Below are 18,214 nucleotides of genomic sequence, written 5' to 3' on the forward strand. Positions count from 1 at the left end.
TCTAAATGCGCCAGGAGTTACGCAGGTCGGCTTCTGTACCGTAATTCCCAGTAAGCATCCACCAGTAGCTCTGAGCAACACAAAGGAACTGCCGCGGACTGAGTGTCCGATTGCAAAACCACTCGGCTTCATCTATTTAGAAGCTACACTTTTTGTATTCAGGTTCACTCGAGTAGACTCTTTCAATAGCAGTTACAGTGACAAGTCAGTTAGCCTCGCTAGCCACGTGAGCTAGCCGGCCATTCCCTTTTTCCTGGCGTCACTTCCTACTTTTGAAAATCGCGGCCAGAAAGTAACGAAGCAGAGATGGAGCTACAAGGTAAAGACCATGTTTTGTTAGGTCATGTTCTTCTGTTATTCGCTTGTTATAATGTTCCGCTTTAACGCTGACCTATATGTTTACGTATTATGTATTTGCTGTGGCTGCCTGTTCGCTCAGCGTCAGCTCGGTTCTTTCCTGACTTAATAACCCAGTTAACTGCTATTTCTCGTGCTCATCTATTCATCTATTGCCTCACATACATTTACTGCATTTATTCTACGTATTAGTTAAATCATTTAGCAAATTCTGAGCACCTCTACCAAAAATAGCCCATTTTATTGAATGTCATTTAACACTATATTTTTACTTTGGTACTTTTAAATCTCTTGGTCATTTTTAATTTTATTAATGCAATGAGCACGTCGAAGAAGCTCTACGGCTAAGCTATTCATTGCGATCTGCGATGCTCATCCTCAAAGACTCTTATGATACTTGCTTAGTAGTAAAAGAGTGCTGCATCAGTATGCCTCCTCTGTCCAGCTACTCTTTTTTTGGGGGGGGGATAAGGACATTCAGTCATAACTTGTTTAAAGAACCTCGTCTGTGTCCCCCGTCTAACAGTGGGGACTGAACCGATGGCCCTGGGCTCCCCCACCTCTCCAAAGTCCACCCCTGGTGCTCAGTTTCTGCCCGGCTTCCTGATGGGGGACCTGCCAGCTCCAGCCAGCCCCCAGCCCCGTCCCTTCAGCCTGGGCACGCCGCTTATGGAGAGCACAGGTACTCCCCGAGGTCAGCAGCAAGACGCCCATCTGCACATCAGCGGATTGTTGTCTATTCTGTAAACGTATTAGTGTGACCTGTCCCGGCGTTTTAGGAGGAGGAGGAGGAGGAGGAGGGGGGTCGGCCCCGCAGCCCGTGGTCCCCACCCCCAAAGATAAGAGCGGAGCCCCACCTGTTCGGAGCATTCACGACGAGCTGGTTACCATGACGACGCCCCTCAGCTCACACAGACAGGTTAGTGCAGACGGAGGCGCTCAGCCGTCTGGATGATGAAATGTGATTGGGGAGAAAGAAAGTCTGAACATTTTTTTTTTTTTAATGTTTCTCTCCTTCTCTCAAGTCTTTTCCAGTGATGCAGTCTCCTCTGTCGGCACGGGGGGCATCAACTCCAGGTACCTACCTGTTCTACTGCTGATATTAGATGAGAGTAACACATCAGTTGACACATAAACTCCAGCTGCTATGTATACAGTTCATTACATCAGGGAATAAAGGAATAAAGTCAGTCTTTCCTCTACTGCTTTGGGGAGATAGCTGCTCAACTCTGGAAGTATTGTTATTGCACAGGTGGTGATGCTAAATTCAAGACGCAGTAACAGGCATTTAAAGGAGAATTTGTTGTTCAGCTTTCCCAAATATTTGTGATTCTTTTTTGGACAAAAAAAAACGCCCATCAGAAATCTCCCCCGCCTGTATTCACCTGTCGCTGTGTCTCCCAGGTGTGCAGCAGCTGTGCATGTCTCCGGCTCAGGTGGATCCTTTTTACAGTCAGGGAGAGTCTCTGTCGTCTGAGGATCAGCTGGACCAGACTTGGGTCACTGTGTTTGGGTATTTACACTGCTTAAACACACTACTAACACAGCGTAATACTCTGAGAATACAAATATAGGAACTGTGCGTGTGTTTTTTGTTTGGTAGTTTTCCTCCAGCCTCAGCCTCGTACATCCTGCTGCAGTTTGCACAGTATGGGAACATCCTCAAACACACGGTGAGTGCCACATACAAGAGTCCAGTCTGGTGGACTGTGATGTTAGAAACTGGGCTTCACATTTGAATAACAACAAACATTTAAGAACTGAAGTAATACACTACTCCTATATCATAATATCATATCTATAACATTTAGCAGGTTACTGTGGACATGCTGCCAATTGATTGGAGTGGATAAAGTTTTATTTTCATCCCCAGCTGTGCTCAACCATTCACTAAAACAATGAGAAATAGGGATGTTGGAAGGCAAGTCTGTGCCAGAAAGAGCTCCAAAATGTTGCTGTGTAAATATGACCCTAAATCGACCATATTTGGATGCATAATCTCAACATGGGGTGGTGTCCTTGTGTGAAGAATCACTGTGTCCCGAAGAGTGAGCTTCTTGTCCATTGACCCGGTAAAGATCGATTTAATGTTATTTAGGCATGTATTGGTTTGAATTGATGATTTATTGACAGATGGCGTCTCCTGGTAACTGGATGCACCTTCAGTATCAGTCCAGACTTCAGGCCAGGAAAGCTCTGTCTAAAGATGGGAAAGTGTTTGGTGATGCCATCATGGTGGGAGTCAAACCCTGCATAGACAAGGTCAGTATCCTTTTTTTTTTTTTTTTTTTTGGTACTGTTGTATTTTGTTTTCAGCTACCTGATTGGTCGTCCAGCGTCAGGTGACAACCGTATGAAGCCTTTTTTCCTCCTCTTTCTCAGAGTGTGATGGACGGCTGCATAGGCGTCTCGTCGCCCCTCCGCTCCTCCTTCTCCACCTCTGTCCTCCCCTCCACCCCTCGATCCGCCATCAGACCCCTCAGCGCCGCATACAGGAGCTCCTGCAGCGACTACCAGGTGACCTCTGACCCCAGGATTAAATTCCTAGAAAATCCAAGCTGCACATTTGGTTGACCGTAGAGATACACCTGTGTGTCTGTCTTTAGGTGGTGGCCGACAGGCAGACACCAAGGAAGGACGACAGTTTGGTTTCCAAAGCGATGGAGTACATGTTCGGCTGGTGACATTACACAATGCATCATGGGATACCTGCAGCCTCGAAGGAGAACGTGTAATCAATGGAGCGATGGATGAACTGATTCACTACCCTGAGTGTGTGAGAGAGAGTGTGAAAGTGTGTCTGCAGGGGTTGAGAATCTTTTTGTCTTTTCTTTTTATAATCGGTGTTTTAAAAATGTTTTGTCTGAATAAAGTTTTTCTCTGGTTTGAAGTAAAGCAGAAGTTTCATTCAACAGCCACAAGGTGGCGCTGTTCAATTTTTAAGTGCAACCCTCAGTTTCTCGGTTCTTCCACACAGAGCTGGAAAAAACATTTTATTACGGAGCTGTCTCCATCGACGGAGACGTTATGTTGAAAAAGGAAAGGGACAAATGCAAACTGGTGTTGGAGAGAATACTGTTCTAAATATAGCTACATGCTGCAGTGAGATTTCCCCTCCTGCCTTTTATGAGCTATTGGAAACTATTGGCCTTTGATTGCACGTGTTGGCCACCACCCTTTAAACATATAAAACAAAAGGGACAGTGAATCTAGCACCCAAAATCTTGTGTATAATTTTGTGCACAAGTGACTACAGCTGGACATATTTGACATCAATCATCTAATAATTATTATAGGATCATTCCCTGATGGAAGCAGGATGACCTGCTGGTAATGGCCCTGAACATACTATATAAATATAGTATGTGTATGTGTATATATATATAATGTATATATATACTTTATTCCTGTTTTTCATTGTGAATAATATAGTGTCCCTGAGATGGAAATCTGGTGAATCTGTAGAAACTATTGCTGTTATCAGTGATGCTTCATTTTGGAATAGTATGTAGGGAACAGGGCTGAAAAGACCAAATATATATTTTTCTGGTATTAAGCAAACTTACTATGTCCAGCAGACGGGGCCACATCCTTCCACACATACTTTGAAAAATGTCTCTAGTGTTTAGTACGCACTTCAAAGTCCCCAATTCATTTTTATATATTTTGGAAATATTTGATAACTAGATTCAAAAACCCCAAAGAGTTTGTGTTCCCAAAAAAGGAGAGAGGCACTGAACACACAATTAGCATATATTCAGTTTAAGAACTTGATAACCCTAACAAATACTTTAATCAAGTTGGGCAACATTTTTCAGGTCCATGGACGCACCCTGGTGCGTAGTGCCACTGAATGAATAATAACTCTGGTGAATCAAGTTGAAACCTGAAGCAGAAAAGTGGAAATGTAATCAATGAGGTTCCTGCCTGCTAAAGAGGCTCGAACAAGTCTTACAAACTATTATCTCAAAAGTATCTAGAGAGAGTTTCCTTTCGCCGGCCTTCTGTACAGTGCTACATGGACTCATCTCAGTGTTCGATGCGCGTCATTTTCAGAAAACCCACCAGTGGATCTCTCCCTAAGTAGCCTATTACCTCTTGTCTACCTTAAGCCAGCAGCATATGGTCAACTCAGCCCCCACTCTGCTGGCACTGCATAAAGTCAAGGGATAAATGTCTGAAACAGGCCTCACAGCCTGCACTTTGTGCAGAGCACAGGGCCCAGTGGTAGAAGAAAGAATAGGGTGAGGGGCTTGTGCTTTCAAGACACTGGGTTATGATACCCTCCTTTTGTAACCGATCAAGGGAAACATAGTTTATGTTAAACACTATAGATATACATGATCAACGCTTCTCATGGCAGCAGTTGCAAGAGACTCAGCTACACTCCTTCTCCATCTTTATGAATAGTATTGTTGTGTTTCTTTTGAGTTATACTATTATAATGTTTGTCGCCTTCATCTCATTGTCTTTTTGGAAGAGTATTTGAATTTCTCATATATCCAAATCCATGTGCTTTATATTTGTTTGCACTTTATGTGCTTTAGATTGTCATTTGTGTTACCTTTGTTTAATCTCTTTGAATATGACATATGTAAATTGTCTTGTAAAAAGAAAATGTGAATGTAATAAAATCAGGATTTTAAAGTGTCGTACTAGTTTTAGAATTTGATTTACATATCGCACCACAGCTTCGATGATTGGTTTCGTGTCCCTACAAATAGCAGCTTTTTCTACACCAATACGAGATGAGGAGAACTCTCGCGATATTTGGCAAGCCTGAGGTTACGGAGGCGATATCTCGCGCTACCTGAGTACTCGGTGTCTCATTCCAACACGGTCAAGCCTGCCGGCAGAGTTCCTGTTCTACAGCTTCACTTTAATCATTTAATTTGGAAACTTGAAACGGAATTTACATTTGTATCAAACGTCGTTATATTTATTTAAAGTAAACTCAATCGTCTAGCTCACTTCACAGGTAACCGTTGGTTCAAGGTCGTAATTTTTGTACAGAAAAGGAATTTCACGTAACAGCATAGCCGGTCGTGCTAACAAAGAAAATCCTTTCTCTTCAGAAATAATCCCCCATTACTCTCTTTAGTTATGAGTCATGTGGTCGTTGATAATCCACACGGTCTAGAGCAGCAGGTGAGTACTTTTTTATTTTCCAAGTGGTCATTTGTGTCTCTAAAATACTGTGGTTATTTTTGTAGTTACGCCGACGTAGTTTCGACAGAAAGCGTTAGCTTCGTTAGCAAAGTCACTAGCTTCGCGCTAAGCTAGCGATGCGGCTGCTAAAATGGAGGTGATGTCGCTCTAGAGAGGATTGTGATGGCGGAGCGCGGCCCTACGTGCTGCCCGCTAACTAATTTTAACAAACGTGTTAGGCCGGCGTTTCACGTCTCTTTCGAGAGGTTAACACCGCCCGCACCCTTTCAATGTGCGATATGTAATCCACGTTGTGTGAAAATGTATTTTAATTAATTTTAAAGTTATTCGTTTAGCCAACGGTTATCATCCTGCCGGTGTCCTACGAAGTTAGCCCGGCTAATGTCGGGCCTTCTCAACCTGAAACGTGGCGCAGGAAAAAAAATGTTGATAGCGTTTTTTTTAAGCCACCATTAATGTTTCTGTTTACCGAGTAAATCCATTGTTTGGTTAGTAGCGTTGACGATGTATTTATATTAAAACCATTTCAGTTGTTCCGAAAGATTATAATAATATACTAACTTCAGTCCGTTTTAATTTTGTAAGCCTTTCGTCTTATTGTCACATGCTATGTGGGCCATGGCGGTTGGCTACATCACGCCGGTTTTAATAAGTAACGTTAGCAAAGGGCTTTTTAGTAGCCCAGTTTGTTTTGGCCCAACTCCGACACTCTGTAACTGGCCAAAAATGTCGAGCTTGATTGTTTTTCAGGATACCAAATGGAACAAGTTATTAAAAATAATCATCATCGTGTTGCGTACGTCCTATAGTACCGTTTGCAGTCATAGTAACTGCGCATTTGGAGTCCAACCAAAATGGTATTCTCATTTTTTTTTATTTTTTTTTTACAGCTTTCTGCCCTAGACTTAAACTCTGCTGACGGACAAGGCGGAGGAACCGGCAGTAAGTATTGAAGCACATTGTATTGAAATATGTCAATGCAAGTTAGTAATTTGCTGTTGTGGATAAATGTTTTTAAATCTCCTGCCTCTATCTTGCTAACTGCATTATCTGATGGCAACCACTGGTTTACTTTAGTAATGAGCCTTTTTTTAAATGTTAATTCCTGATAATTGTATATAAATTCCCAATCGTGGAACCTTATGCCATCCCGTCTCAAAGGTAACCAACATTATAGACATTACACCCTCGTTTGTCTTTATCTTTGACTACAGTCAACTATAAAACATTTTTTAGAGTATTATACCATCGGTTGTACTATTCTAAACATTTTTTCAGTATAATTGATAACTTGTTTTTTTTTTTTTCTACCTCCACCCAGGGCGTTACATTCCACCTCACTTGAGGAACAGAGATGCACCTAAAAACGGTAAGTTTAATCAAACACTTACTGACCCAAAGTCAGACCCTGGTCTGTCTTGTGGTGCTTTTATATTGTTAAAAGCCCATCAGAGCAAGGTGCAATCACAATTGTCATCTTTACCAATGAAGACAACGCTGTTATGGCGCAGTGTTTTTTCTGCTTCAGAAAGCGCAACAGAAGCCACATGGACTTGGTTTCATAACGTATCTTGGCACAAATAATGTAGGCCATGTGGTCCTGTACAAATTCTGTAGCCTGGGTTGGTTGTAATGATGTCTTTGTGGCTAGGATGATGTGGTTTTGTACCCTTTCCTGTTCTCGTTGGGCCTCTTAACGGTTGTCGAGACACATTCTCTGCATCATCATTCGCCAGATTATTTGATTTGAGTAAAACAAATCTTTGCATTCGGGAACTGTCATTGCACATGTGACGTTTTTGTCGTTTTTTACTGTTTTCTCATTCCACAGCAGGAAATGCTTATTCCGCTGGTAGACAGTACGGTTATTCAGTGGCCCCGGTAAATCTCTGTAAGTCCCTTCTGTCTGCTTTTGCTGAGGGCAACCTGCATTTCCAAATGCATGAGACATTTTACACACCAGCTAGGCTGGTGTGGGACATTTTGAACAGTACACTTTACAGTAAAGATTAATGATTGATAATTAATTAATTGGCTTCTCTCCTCGGATGCTTGCATTCAAATGAGAAATGTGTTCTAATGCAGGGGCAATTTTACATGCGCATTTGCTTGCTCCACATATGCTTTTGTTTACTATATTGAGTGGTTCTATTGAAGCAAATTGGTCTGGTTTTTCATAGTATAAATTCAAGCCCATATTTCACCTGCAAATGTCCCCAAGTTTCTTGCCACTCCCCATGGCAGGTAGTGTGAGCTCAGAATCACTGTACAGCAGGAGGGGATGGCTGTAAAACTGGTAACTATTAATGTAAAGTCAAGCCCAACACTCGTACTGCATGAGTCAGTAGGTATGGGCGAGTCTTTTTATAGCCTGCTTCACTACCTTTGCTCAGGTTACCAAAACGGTGTTGAAGCTTGCAGATGAAGTTGCTTACGATGCATGTGGGTGGTGCCTACAAGAGTGCACTGCATCACTACTGGCTGTCTTACTAACAATGAGCCCATGTCAGCAGTGGCAGTAGAGCTGGGCGATAAGGCTTATGAATAACATCTACATTTTTAGGCTTTGCCACAATATTTCTTAATTGCATAATATATAGTTATTAAATTTATAAATTCCTCACTGCAATTCAACACACATGTCCATAACATGTCGCATGTCAACTTGCTTTGACATTACTAATTTGTTTTATCCAAATCAATACTTCCCTCCATGAACCAAAACACACAGCTAATAGGGCCACCCTCAATGGATCGAGTATTTAACGGTTCAGTTACGTTAATGGAGTTAATTGAAGAAAGGGAGTGAAGAAAATATCTTTAGACTTAATATCTTTAAACTTTAGTTTACTTTTTGGTTAGCCACAGAAAACGAATGGGGAAACAACGTTTAGCCTTCAGTACCCATAGTTACAGATTAATGTGCTTTCACTGAATAAAGCAACTATCATTTTGTTTGCCATATTTGTTTTGATTTACTTTGTTTTAATGCGTCACAACTTTGTCTTTTACTTCCATCATTACATAAATATGATTACTCAAAGTTCAGTGATCAAATTGTAACTTGTGTTGGTTGGTTGAACGGTGAAATCACCTGCATTCCTGTCTCAGAGTTGTGCTTTCACAATGCGGTAGTTTGCTTTGCAGTTTTTTTGCAGATTCCACTTTGATGTTTTTGTTTCGGACACGTCGCAGTGACCAAATTCCCACACTAATTATGCCGCAGTTCTCTTGAGGTGTAATTAAGCTAAAGCTTAACACTTGCACTAACAAATGGAAACTGTCTGAATGGCACATCTGGAGCTGTAGCACCTGGCTACTGTGATTGCAATGCATTTCTTGCAGATGCTACTGTGGTAACAAAAAGCTGGACGTCCTCCACTATTTGGCACAGGTGAAGCACTAGGACGCTTCAGTCTGATAGTTTATTCGAGTCAACTATAGAGTTGCTTGCTTCCCACCCGCCGGTAAACTAAGGGGAAGAAAGTAGGTCAGTCTCCTGGAAAAGGGACTTTTGGCTGATAAGGACTCTTGAGTAGAGACAAATGAGTATTTGCTTTCTGACACAAATGTGCAGCATCACGCTCTTCCTCTCAAGCCTTTACATTTTTTTTGTCTTTCCACAAAGATGCTCCTGGCTGGGACGGTGGACGAAGCAATGGATTTGTGAATGGTTACCACGACAATCGCACAAATGGGGGCGTTGGCGGGCGGGGACCCCCTCGCAATGATAGAGGTGGGCTTGGCGCCTACCGTGGTAACAGGGGTGGAGGCCCGTTTTATCAACCGTTGCAAAATGCAGGTGGGAAAACCCTGTCATGCCTTAAAATGTCAAACTATCCCTGGTTGGTAGAGAAAGACGGTGTAGTTTTAAGAAGCAGAACTTTGCCCCCACCCCTGTTACATAGTTGAGAAAATAGCAGGTTGCTTCTCTGCATCGTGGAGTCGCAGTTTCCTATACAAAATTAGCTGTGCACTTGAAGGAATGCTCTTTGCGCCGCTTTTGGTAAGAAAGTGGCACCATCTGATGACCGTATTCGAGAACGGGGCGTGTCGCTGAGGGACTCTGTTCATTACAGGGTTTGGCGGTGAAGGCGGCGGCGGCGGCGGAGGCGGCAACTGGGCAGGAGCCCCAAGGGATGCTGCCTACAACAGCTTTGGTGGGCGTAACGATAGGTCAAAGTCTACCTTCTTCAATGACCGTGGCTCCAGCTCAAGGGGAAGGTGTGTAGAGTTGTTACATTTAACATTCTAGGCCTATATTTTAGTTTACGTATGCTATTAGAATTCAATGGCTTGTTTCTACTCTAAATAGCTTTTTAAAGCTGAAGAAGCAAAGAAGTTGGTGCAAGACATCCTGTCAAATCCGACATGGGTTTCTTTTGGCTCACCTCACTAACACGTTGGCCATGTTTGCAGATATGAGCGTGGGGGCTTCTCTGGTGGAGGAAACAACCGGTGGGGAGACGAATCCAGAGATGAGGATTGGTCCAAGCCCACTGCTCCCAACGATCGCCAGGAACAGTAAGAAAAATGTTTCTTAGGAATAACAAATGACTGAAATCCTGTATTTGGATTTGATCTGAACGTTTGAAACAATGTTTTCTAGAGAGCTGTTTGCTGCAAGCAACACTGGGATAAACTTTGAGAAATATGATGATATTCCAGTGGAGGCCACTGGAAGCAACTGCCCACCCCACATTGACAGCGTAAGTGCTTGTATATTTATGTCATTGATCTACAACTTGATTATAATTATTTGATTAATAGGACATTTGACTTTTTCTGACGTATCTACATTTTTCTTTTCTATAGTTCCACGATGTGGACATGGGGGAGATCATCATGGGCAACATCAACCTGACTCGCTACACGTGTCCCACCCCGGTTCAGAAGCACGCCATCCCCATCATCAAGTCCAAGAGAGATCTCATGGCTTGTGCCCAGACTGGTTGGTATTTCTATGTATTCTCAAAGCCTTTTTTGTTATTACACAATCATTGCCTTTTGGTTGTATAATGTGGCTTACACATTTTGGCCCCATGTGTTTACATTTTGTCTCGGGTGGTTGAACAAAGTGTTCCTGTTTGTCCTAGGCTCCGGAAAGACGGCTGCTTTCCTTCTGCCCGTGCTGAGTCAAATTTACAGCGACGGGCCAGGAGAAGCTGCGCAGGCCGCCAAGAACAATGGACAGGTTTGAGGAATAAAAAGCACAATAAAAGTACATATCCTGCCAATCCATTTTATTGTGGCTAAACAGCATTGTTTCTCTCATACAGGACAGTGGAAGGTATGGCCGCCGCAAGCAGTACCCGCTCTCCCTGGTTCTGGCTCCCACCAGAGAGCTGGCCCTCCAGATCTACGACGAAGCGAGAAAGGTGATCCGACTTGATCCTACGCCACAGCGCAAGCGTTCCGCCCGAACTTTGAACATGCGTCTCAAAGCCGATTTCTTTTCTCCGTGTGCGTTGTAGTTTGCCTATCGCTCCCGCCTGCGTCCCTGCGTGGTGTACGGCGGTGCAGACATTGGCCAGCAGATCAGGGAGCTGGAAAGAGGCTGTCACCTGCTGGTGGCCACACCTGGACGCCTGGTTGATATGATGGAGAGGGGCAAGATCGGTCTGGACTATTGCAAGTCAGTGGAATGGAATTCTCGTTCACATAGATGTCTTTCTTTTGAAGGGGGAGGGGGTGGTGTTGAAATCTGTCTCCGGTAATTGTTTCTGAGTTGACGGTGGAATGTGTCTCTGCAGCTACTTGATCCTGGATGAGGCTGACCGCATGTTGGACATGGGTTTTGAGCCACAGATCAGACGCATTGTGGAGCAGGATACGATGCCCCCTAAAGGCGTCCGCCAGACCATGATGTTCAGTGCCACCTTCCCCAAGGAGATCCAGGTAGGTCGGGTGGTCAACCAGTATAACATCTTGCTTGATGTGCTGAATATCCGCATACTTATCTCTTCAATTTGTTTGCACAGATCCTCGCTCGTGACTTCCTGGAGGACTACATCTTCCTGGCGGTGGGCCGTGTTGGTTCTACTTCAGAAAACATCACCCAAAAGGTGGTGTGGGTCGAAGATGGAGACAAGAGGTCCTTCCTCCTTGATCTGCTCAATGCCACAGGTGAGAAGAGCAGAGGTGATCATGGAACGCTTTGGGTTTTACACTCATGAAGGTCACCTAGGGCACAAGTCAAGCTAATATTTACGTCAAGCTAATATTTACATCATTACAGCCCTGCTAAAAAAAAAATGTTGTTCATTATAGCAAGAGCTTCGTTCAGACGTGAACAGTCACTGTTGAACTTGCCGTCTTTAGCGGGTTTGCTTCTCCATATCAATCAAGTTGTTATATTTGTGTACTGAGAAGCCTTACGTTTACTGGCCGGTTTGGTTTTATCTTAGTTATTCCCAGTGATGTTCAGGAAAATGTGACAGAGGCACCAGAGAAACCCGGTAAGTGTGAACATATTATCTCACTCTGACCCACAAGCCAGAGACATCACATCCCACAGTTCACCCTGTCCCTCCTCTCCCCAGCCGTTTCTTTTTTTATTTAATATTCATTTTTTCCTCTCTCCAATAAGGACCTCTAAGACCAACAATAGCAATTTCCTTGCACTCTAGACTGTGACGTCACTGATTCTTCCCCCACCCCCCACTTTAGAGGAGTCCATCCCAGCTGTATAGTTTTCAGCCGGCTCAGCAAGGGCACCGTGGCTGTTTGTCAGAAACGTCTTGGTTGCTATGAGACAGATGGCGGTGACAGATTTAACGAAACCAGTGTGTCACTTCAGTATGTTTCTCAGGGTCTAGTTTAGAGCATTTAACTGCCATGAGGTCAAGTAGTGATATGAGAACATCGTTTTCTTTTGACATCTTTCTACACACTGGTGTTACCGGGAAATGTGTAACTGGTCTTTACTTACTTTGCGAAAGAAGCAAAACAAGTAGCTTTTGTTCTTTCTGTGGTGACCTGTGCAGCTGCTGCTAAGGAAGGCAAGCGAATAAGCTTTTGTCAATTGCACAGCTATTATTCTGATTCAAATTATCTGAATTGAAATACATCTTAAAGTTAAACTAAGGATGTATCTGCATCAGGCATCAATTCATTTTTTTTTTTTTTGGGGGTCATGTTTCCATTTTTAAGTTGTCTTTTTTTTTTTTTTTTTGTCATCGCTGGCCTTTCTTTTTTTGTTTGTGCGCCCATCTTTTAGTTATAAAAATCCACCCGTACCAAGTTATCAATGACTTACATTTGTTTTCCCCCGCTGCTTTCATGCTGTTTATCCGGCTCTTCCCGTTTGTCTTGTCCTCTTCGTCTCTGGCTACACAGGCAAAGAATCGCTTACCTTGGTGTTTGTGGAAACCAAGAAAGGCGCAGATGCCCTGGAAGACTTCCTCTACCACGAGGGCTACGCCTGCACCAGCATCCACGGAGATCGATCCCAGAGAGACCGAGAGGAAGCTCTGCATCAGTTCCGGTCTGGACGCTGCCCCATCTTGGTGGCCACAGCTGTAAGTGATCGTGATGGTTTCCTAACTGACTTACTGTTGATTACTACATCTCTACATACTGCTTCCCCCTGGGGTTGTGTCTGGAAGCTTGTATATTATATGATGTATTTTATATTTATCTAACTAGTTTTATTTCACCTGGATCTCAATCTATTTTTAATTTGACTTCTTTGTCCAGGTGGCTGCCAGAGGGCTGGACATCAGCAATGTGAAGCACGTCATCAACTTTGACTTGCCCAGTGACATTGAGGAATACGTTCACCGTATTGGCCGTACGGGACGTGTGGGCAACCTGGGTACACACCTTTTTTTACATCCTCTTCTTTTCCCCATATCTGTTAGTTTCACTTGTATTTTAACCACGGGATCTTGTGATGTCTTTTGCAGGTCTGGCCACGTCGTTCTTTAACGACAAAAACAGCAACATAACCAAAGATCTGCTGGACATTTTGGTGGAGGCCAAGCAGGAGGTTCCCTCCTGGCTTGAGAGCCTGGCCTATGAGCACCAGCACAAGAGCACGACCCGCGGACGCTCCGGGAAGAGGTGACTGTCCCGAGCAGCAACCCACCGCGCACAAATGCCATGTCATGCTGTCCTGGCTTTAACGCCGTATGATATTTGCAAAGTAGCTTTGTGAAAATCGGTTCTATAATATCTAACAAACGCGTTCTTTTGCAGGTTCTCCGGTGGTTTCGGGGCGAGAGATTACCGCCAGACGCCCGGCGGCGGCCCTGGGAACTTCACCAGCAGCCGCGGCAGCGGGCGCAGCGCTGGGGGCCACGGGGGGAGCCGGGGCTTCGGCGGCGGTAGCGGCGGCGGAGGAGGAGGAGGAGGTAGGACACCATTTTTGTCCTGGAACACGGAACAAGTCGCTTGTACACTTTAGATCTGGATCAACAAAAGTTTTGATTTGAATAATGTACTGACCGCCGTTCCCCACATTGTCCTCCACAGGTGGCTTTGGCGGCAACTTCTACAGCAATGACGGCTACGGAGGAAATTACAGCCACTCTGGTAGTGTGGATTGGTGGGGCAACTAGTCGCCATAGGAGCCGGTTGCCATGCCAACCCAAGGGAAACCACATGTTAACTTAAGCCAGACCATAACAACCCTCCCTGTGTAGTTCAATGACACACAGTACATTACCAACCCTGGTTCTCTGCCATTCGCTTCTCTCAAAAAGGAAGTGCAGCACCACGCAAAGGAAAAGTCACCAGCACGTGCAACGCACCGGAGAACGCAGAGATACGCACACCTCAGAGCGAGCATGGATGCTGACATGCATTGTCCGATAGCAACTTCGGGCTTTCATTGTTAAAAGTATTTTCTGTTCTTTTTGTGGAAAAACCCCCCGATACAATCGAAATAACCTGAGGATCATTTGTATGTTAATGTACTGTGCCTTTGGAATTTAGACAGGAAATCTATGTTTTCATTTCACCAGATGAACATGGCCAAGAGCTCTAAATTTGATTTTACTATTTTGTTTGGTGAAAAATCTTAAAGGTAAAATATGCTTGGACTTAATCAAACCTTGGCAAACACTGGGGTATTGTGGCGCTGAGTCATGATTCCATTTGAACTTCAAATTTATCGCAGGAACATCATGTAGCCTTTTCTATAGACAAACAGCTAATGGAGCCATTACGATGTCCAACACCAACTGGGCCACTCCGTGAGGCAACCGTATTTTAATCCTAAGGGACGAAGTTACATTTGTTTTTTTCGCTCACTCTATCCTGGACGGGCTCCTTTTTATGGATATGATAGACTTTGAAATAGCCATTCCTATTGTAATCTTAAGAAAACACACAAGTCATTAAGCTCGGTGCCAACGATCGCTGAGGTTCAAACAAGAATAATCACTGCTAGAACTCGTTACTCCACTTTTAAATTGACTCGACAGTGTTTACGGCAGCTGGTACGTTAGCAAGTGCCGGCGCCGTTAAGCGGGCGGTGTTTTTTGTTTTCTTTTTACGCGAGACATTTTTCGTGCAGGTGTGTGCAGAATCGAAAAACTGAGTCAGTTTTTTGATTTTTTTGTTTTTGTTTCGTTTTCTTTTTGGGGGGGAAATAGTTTCTCTACAAATGTGTATCAAAACAAAAAATGCCTGCCATCTTGAAAGTGAAGTTCAAAATGGCTGCAGAAAAGGACCACAGCAATCGGGAGGGCACAGCGTGGTGTTAGTGTTTTTACCGAGTCGGCCCGGCCCACCACGAGGCCCGGATGGTATTCCACGCTTTGCAAGTGTTTTGTTTTTTGGTCAAGGAGGAAAGACGCGAACTGAGTCGCAGGCTTAACTTAATTACAGGCGTTTTCTCTTTTTCAAGCTGCGTTGGAGGCATTGTTCATCTTAAGAGAGACGGGCACGCGAGTTTAGAGCAGCACTTCCACCGGGGGGGAGGGGGGGGTGGTGATCAGGGCAGCCGGGGGTAGACGAGTCTTTTCAGTGCACCGTACCATTGTGACTGTGGATTGGGGGCAGGGGGTGGGGGGGGGGTTAGGGCGGAGGCCCGCCTCCTTTATGGAACATTTAAGTACTGTCAGGTTTTCTGAGAGTTTCTGCTCAGGCGTATAAATAAATAAATAAATCTGTGGCTTTCGCGAAGCCAGAGCGGGCTTCTCCTCTCAGAGGAGCAGCCATCGGGGGGAGGAGAGAGGGGGCGTTTCACCTCAAAATGCTCCCAGTTTTCTCATCGGGTGTGTTGTGCCTTGAAACCTTTTTTTTTTCTTCCCGTTTTTGTTCTTTTTTTAAAGAAACAGAGATTTAAGCGGATGCACTGACAGTGTTGAGAACTTGAGATTGAATGGTGCTACTTGATTTAAGTGTGTAGGCCCTTGTTCGTCGTGCCCATCGAGTTTTACTAAAGTTCTTTTATTGCACATCTAGAGTTTTATATAGATGTCTTGGATACGTGTCCTTAAGCTTCCAAATATTGTGTGTGAGGAGATTGTGAGAAACGCAGCTTGTTTACAAAGGTTCTAAACGTTTAAACCAGGATTTATTTGGGACCAGGGGATTTAGCAGTCGGGGGGGAATTTAGCCATTTGCACAGATTTCTAGATTCTACTTTTGCTGCTAGTTTTGTGTAATTTATTAAGCATTTTTGACAAATATTTATTTTTGTAAGCCTCAAAGTGATTCTTTGAAAGTTTCAGTAACTTGACCAAAAGACAGTACAAAAAACACTGGCACTTGAATGTTGAATGTCACCTGTTTGCGTGAAATTTATATATTTCGGGGTAGTGTGAGCTTTTTAATGTTTAAGATACATTGGACTCAGTAAATAATATCCACAGCTGTTTCAGGGCCTCCTCGTGGCCCAGCATCTCTATTAGATTCTATTAATTGGTCAACAAAATTTGAAATGGAATTGAACAAACATGCCAAGGTTTGGAATAAAGCTGTCAGAGCAAAAACAAAACAAAATAGCTTAAAGCATATCAGTGCTGAAGTGTTCAGATTCTCCAATTGTGTGCGTTATTGATTCTTTACTCTAATTTGACCTGATTTATTTTTCTCCAGTGAATGTCTGGCACATGGCAATCCTTAAAGAAACAAACATGTGGTTTATTCTCATTGTTGTATTTGCATATATGGACCCTCCGGCGCCCCCTCTGGAGGCGGGACGCGTCTGCAGTGGGCTGAGTTCTGTGCAGGTTGTTGCAGGCAGAACCCGAGACGCGTCCCACCTTCTCCAAAGGGAACCCGGGGCTCTTTAGACGTAGACTTTGCTTTCTGTATTAGCTTCCAGGCTCCTGCACCGCATGGGAAACACTCGGCTGTGCAAATGTATGATTTTACCAAAATAAAAAGTTTGAATGCAAAAGGAAAAAGTATCTGGATGAGTCCAGCGTGTTTGAAGACTTGTTTACTGTGGCGCAGAGGAGACTTGTAGCAGCGGCCTGGTGCCTCGTGTGGATTCCTGGTGGACGGGTGGCAAACGTTTGGTGTCCATGGGATGGGCTTCATTTCTTTTGAAAACAATATAAAGATTTCATTTGTAAATTGACCTTTGTGGCGTGTGATCATTTCCTACACTGGTGTCACGGCAACGTGTTCAAACCCGTTTCTGTTGTGACTTTACAGCCGTGAACATTAGCTTCAGTTTACTTAAAGATAAGAATCAATGTTTCTAAACCGATAAACTCTAAATTCAGGAGGATGAATGGGCAAAAAAAATAATTTTTCTTAAAGTTCACAAACGGTAAAGCAGGCTTACATTGATCTTCGTGTCATTGTCCCTCACTTTAGGACATAACTGCTTTCTGACAGACTTGATGGTTTAGTTCTTATTTTAGTTGGACTCACTGGGTATTTGTTTGTATTTAACTTTGTCATTAAGGTCGTATTTCATCTCTTCACGTTTTGATACCTTTTTGGGCCTGACGGTGACCTTTGACCTACCGGTGCTTGGTTTTGAGTGACTCCTCTACATGCCAAAGGGCCTTTGTGCGCATTTAAAAAAAAAAAAATGTAATATCTGTAGAAAGTTTTGCAGGGATTCCGACCAGCTGAGCTGCATCGCCCTGACGACCAAACCCGGTGAGACGTCGCCGGTCTGTCCCCCCCCCCCCTCGAAAGGCCTCACAGCCTCTGATGTGCCGGATGACCTTTGTTAACCTCCCACCCAGTGACATAACTGCCATTAAAGAGGTTACCTTGGGTGTCTGTTGACGATGGTTACCATGGTGATCTCACCCGGCGCATCGCATCGATCGCCTCGTCTGGGCCACGCGTCGCTGATCCGTATCCAACATCTGCATCTCGCACGACTCTCTCTCTCTCGTGCTGCAAGTGTGCGTCGGCCTAATCCACCCCCCCCCCCCCCCACCCCCCAACCCCCCCCCGAGCCTGGTTTCACTCCTTTTAATCCCACCAACCGCCTGTCTCCCTCCATCACTCCATCCAGGGGATTTGGCTGCCATTAAGAGATGGCTTTTTGCTGTGTGTGTGTGTGTGTGTGTGTGTTGCATCACCACACACACACACAGTCAAGTGTGGGGGGGGGGGTGGGGTGGACACAAAGGCGTAAATTCCCGCAACCAACCGCACACACTTCTTTCCGGAGCGCGGCGTCGGTCTGAAGCCTCCGTCATGCCGCCGGTGGAGCCCCGAGCAGAGCGGTACGGGGCGGCCCGGACGGGTGGGGTCGTGACCTTCA

General features: G+C 44.4%; 2 protein-coding genes across 11 annotated transcripts; both read left to right on the plus strand.

The window, feature by feature from the left end:
• Positions 1-16: 16 nt before the first annotated feature.
• On the plus strand, positions 17-3,405 carry nup35 (nucleoporin 35). Of its 4 annotated transcripts, none has more exons than XM_037488215.2 (9): positions 17-319; positions 884-1,051; positions 1,140-1,276; positions 1,383-1,434; positions 1,762-1,870; positions 1,961-2,030; positions 2,491-2,619; positions 2,740-2,874; positions 2,964-3,405. In XM_037488215.2, exons 1-9 carry the CDS (start codon positions 307-309, stop codon positions 3,039-3,041), a joined length of 891 nt encoding a protein of 296 aa, XP_037344112.1. In that variant the 5' UTR covers positions 17-306; the 3' UTR covers positions 3,042-3,405. The 4 variants fall into 4 exon arrangements, with proteins under 4 accessions (XP_037344112.1, XP_037344113.1, XP_062421191.1 ...); XM_037488216.2 differs by having other exon boundaries at positions 884-1,039; XM_062565207.1 differs by having other exon boundaries at positions 1,137-1,276; positions 2,964-3,404.
• Positions 3,406-5,162: 1,757 nt separating this feature from the next.
• Positions 5,163-17,062, plus strand: LOC119228526 (ATP-dependent RNA helicase DDX3X). Of its 7 annotated transcripts, none has more exons than XM_037488204.2 (21): positions 5,164-5,335; positions 5,433-5,505; positions 6,417-6,468; positions 6,848-6,895; positions 7,358-7,417; positions 9,155-9,328; positions 9,606-9,750; positions 9,946-10,050; positions 10,136-10,235; positions 10,342-10,477; positions 10,623-10,720; positions 10,806-10,904; positions 11,001-11,161; positions 11,280-11,424; positions 11,508-11,652; positions 11,934-11,984; positions 12,865-13,046; positions 13,225-13,342; positions 13,434-13,590; positions 13,726-13,880; positions 14,002-17,062. In XM_037488204.2, exons 2-21 carry the CDS (start codon positions 5,461-5,463, stop codon positions 14,085-14,087), a joined length of 2,262 nt encoding a protein of 753 aa, XP_037344101.2. In that variant the 5' UTR covers positions 5,164-5,335; positions 5,433-5,460; the 3' UTR covers positions 14,088-17,062. The 7 variants fall into 7 exon arrangements, with proteins under 7 accessions (XP_062421193.1, XP_037344101.2, XP_062421195.1 ...); XM_062565211.1 differs by having other exon boundaries at positions 9,155-9,262; XM_062565209.1 differs by lacking the exon at positions 11,934-11,984 and having other exon boundaries at positions 5,163-5,335.
• Positions 17,063-18,214: the final 1,152 nt, after the last annotated feature.

This window comes from Pungitius pungitius, chromosome 10, assembly GCF_949316345.1.
Source record: "Pungitius pungitius chromosome 10, fPunPun2.1, whole genome shotgun sequence".
NCBI lineage: Eukaryota > Metazoa > Chordata > Actinopteri > Perciformes > Gasterosteidae > Pungitius > Pungitius pungitius.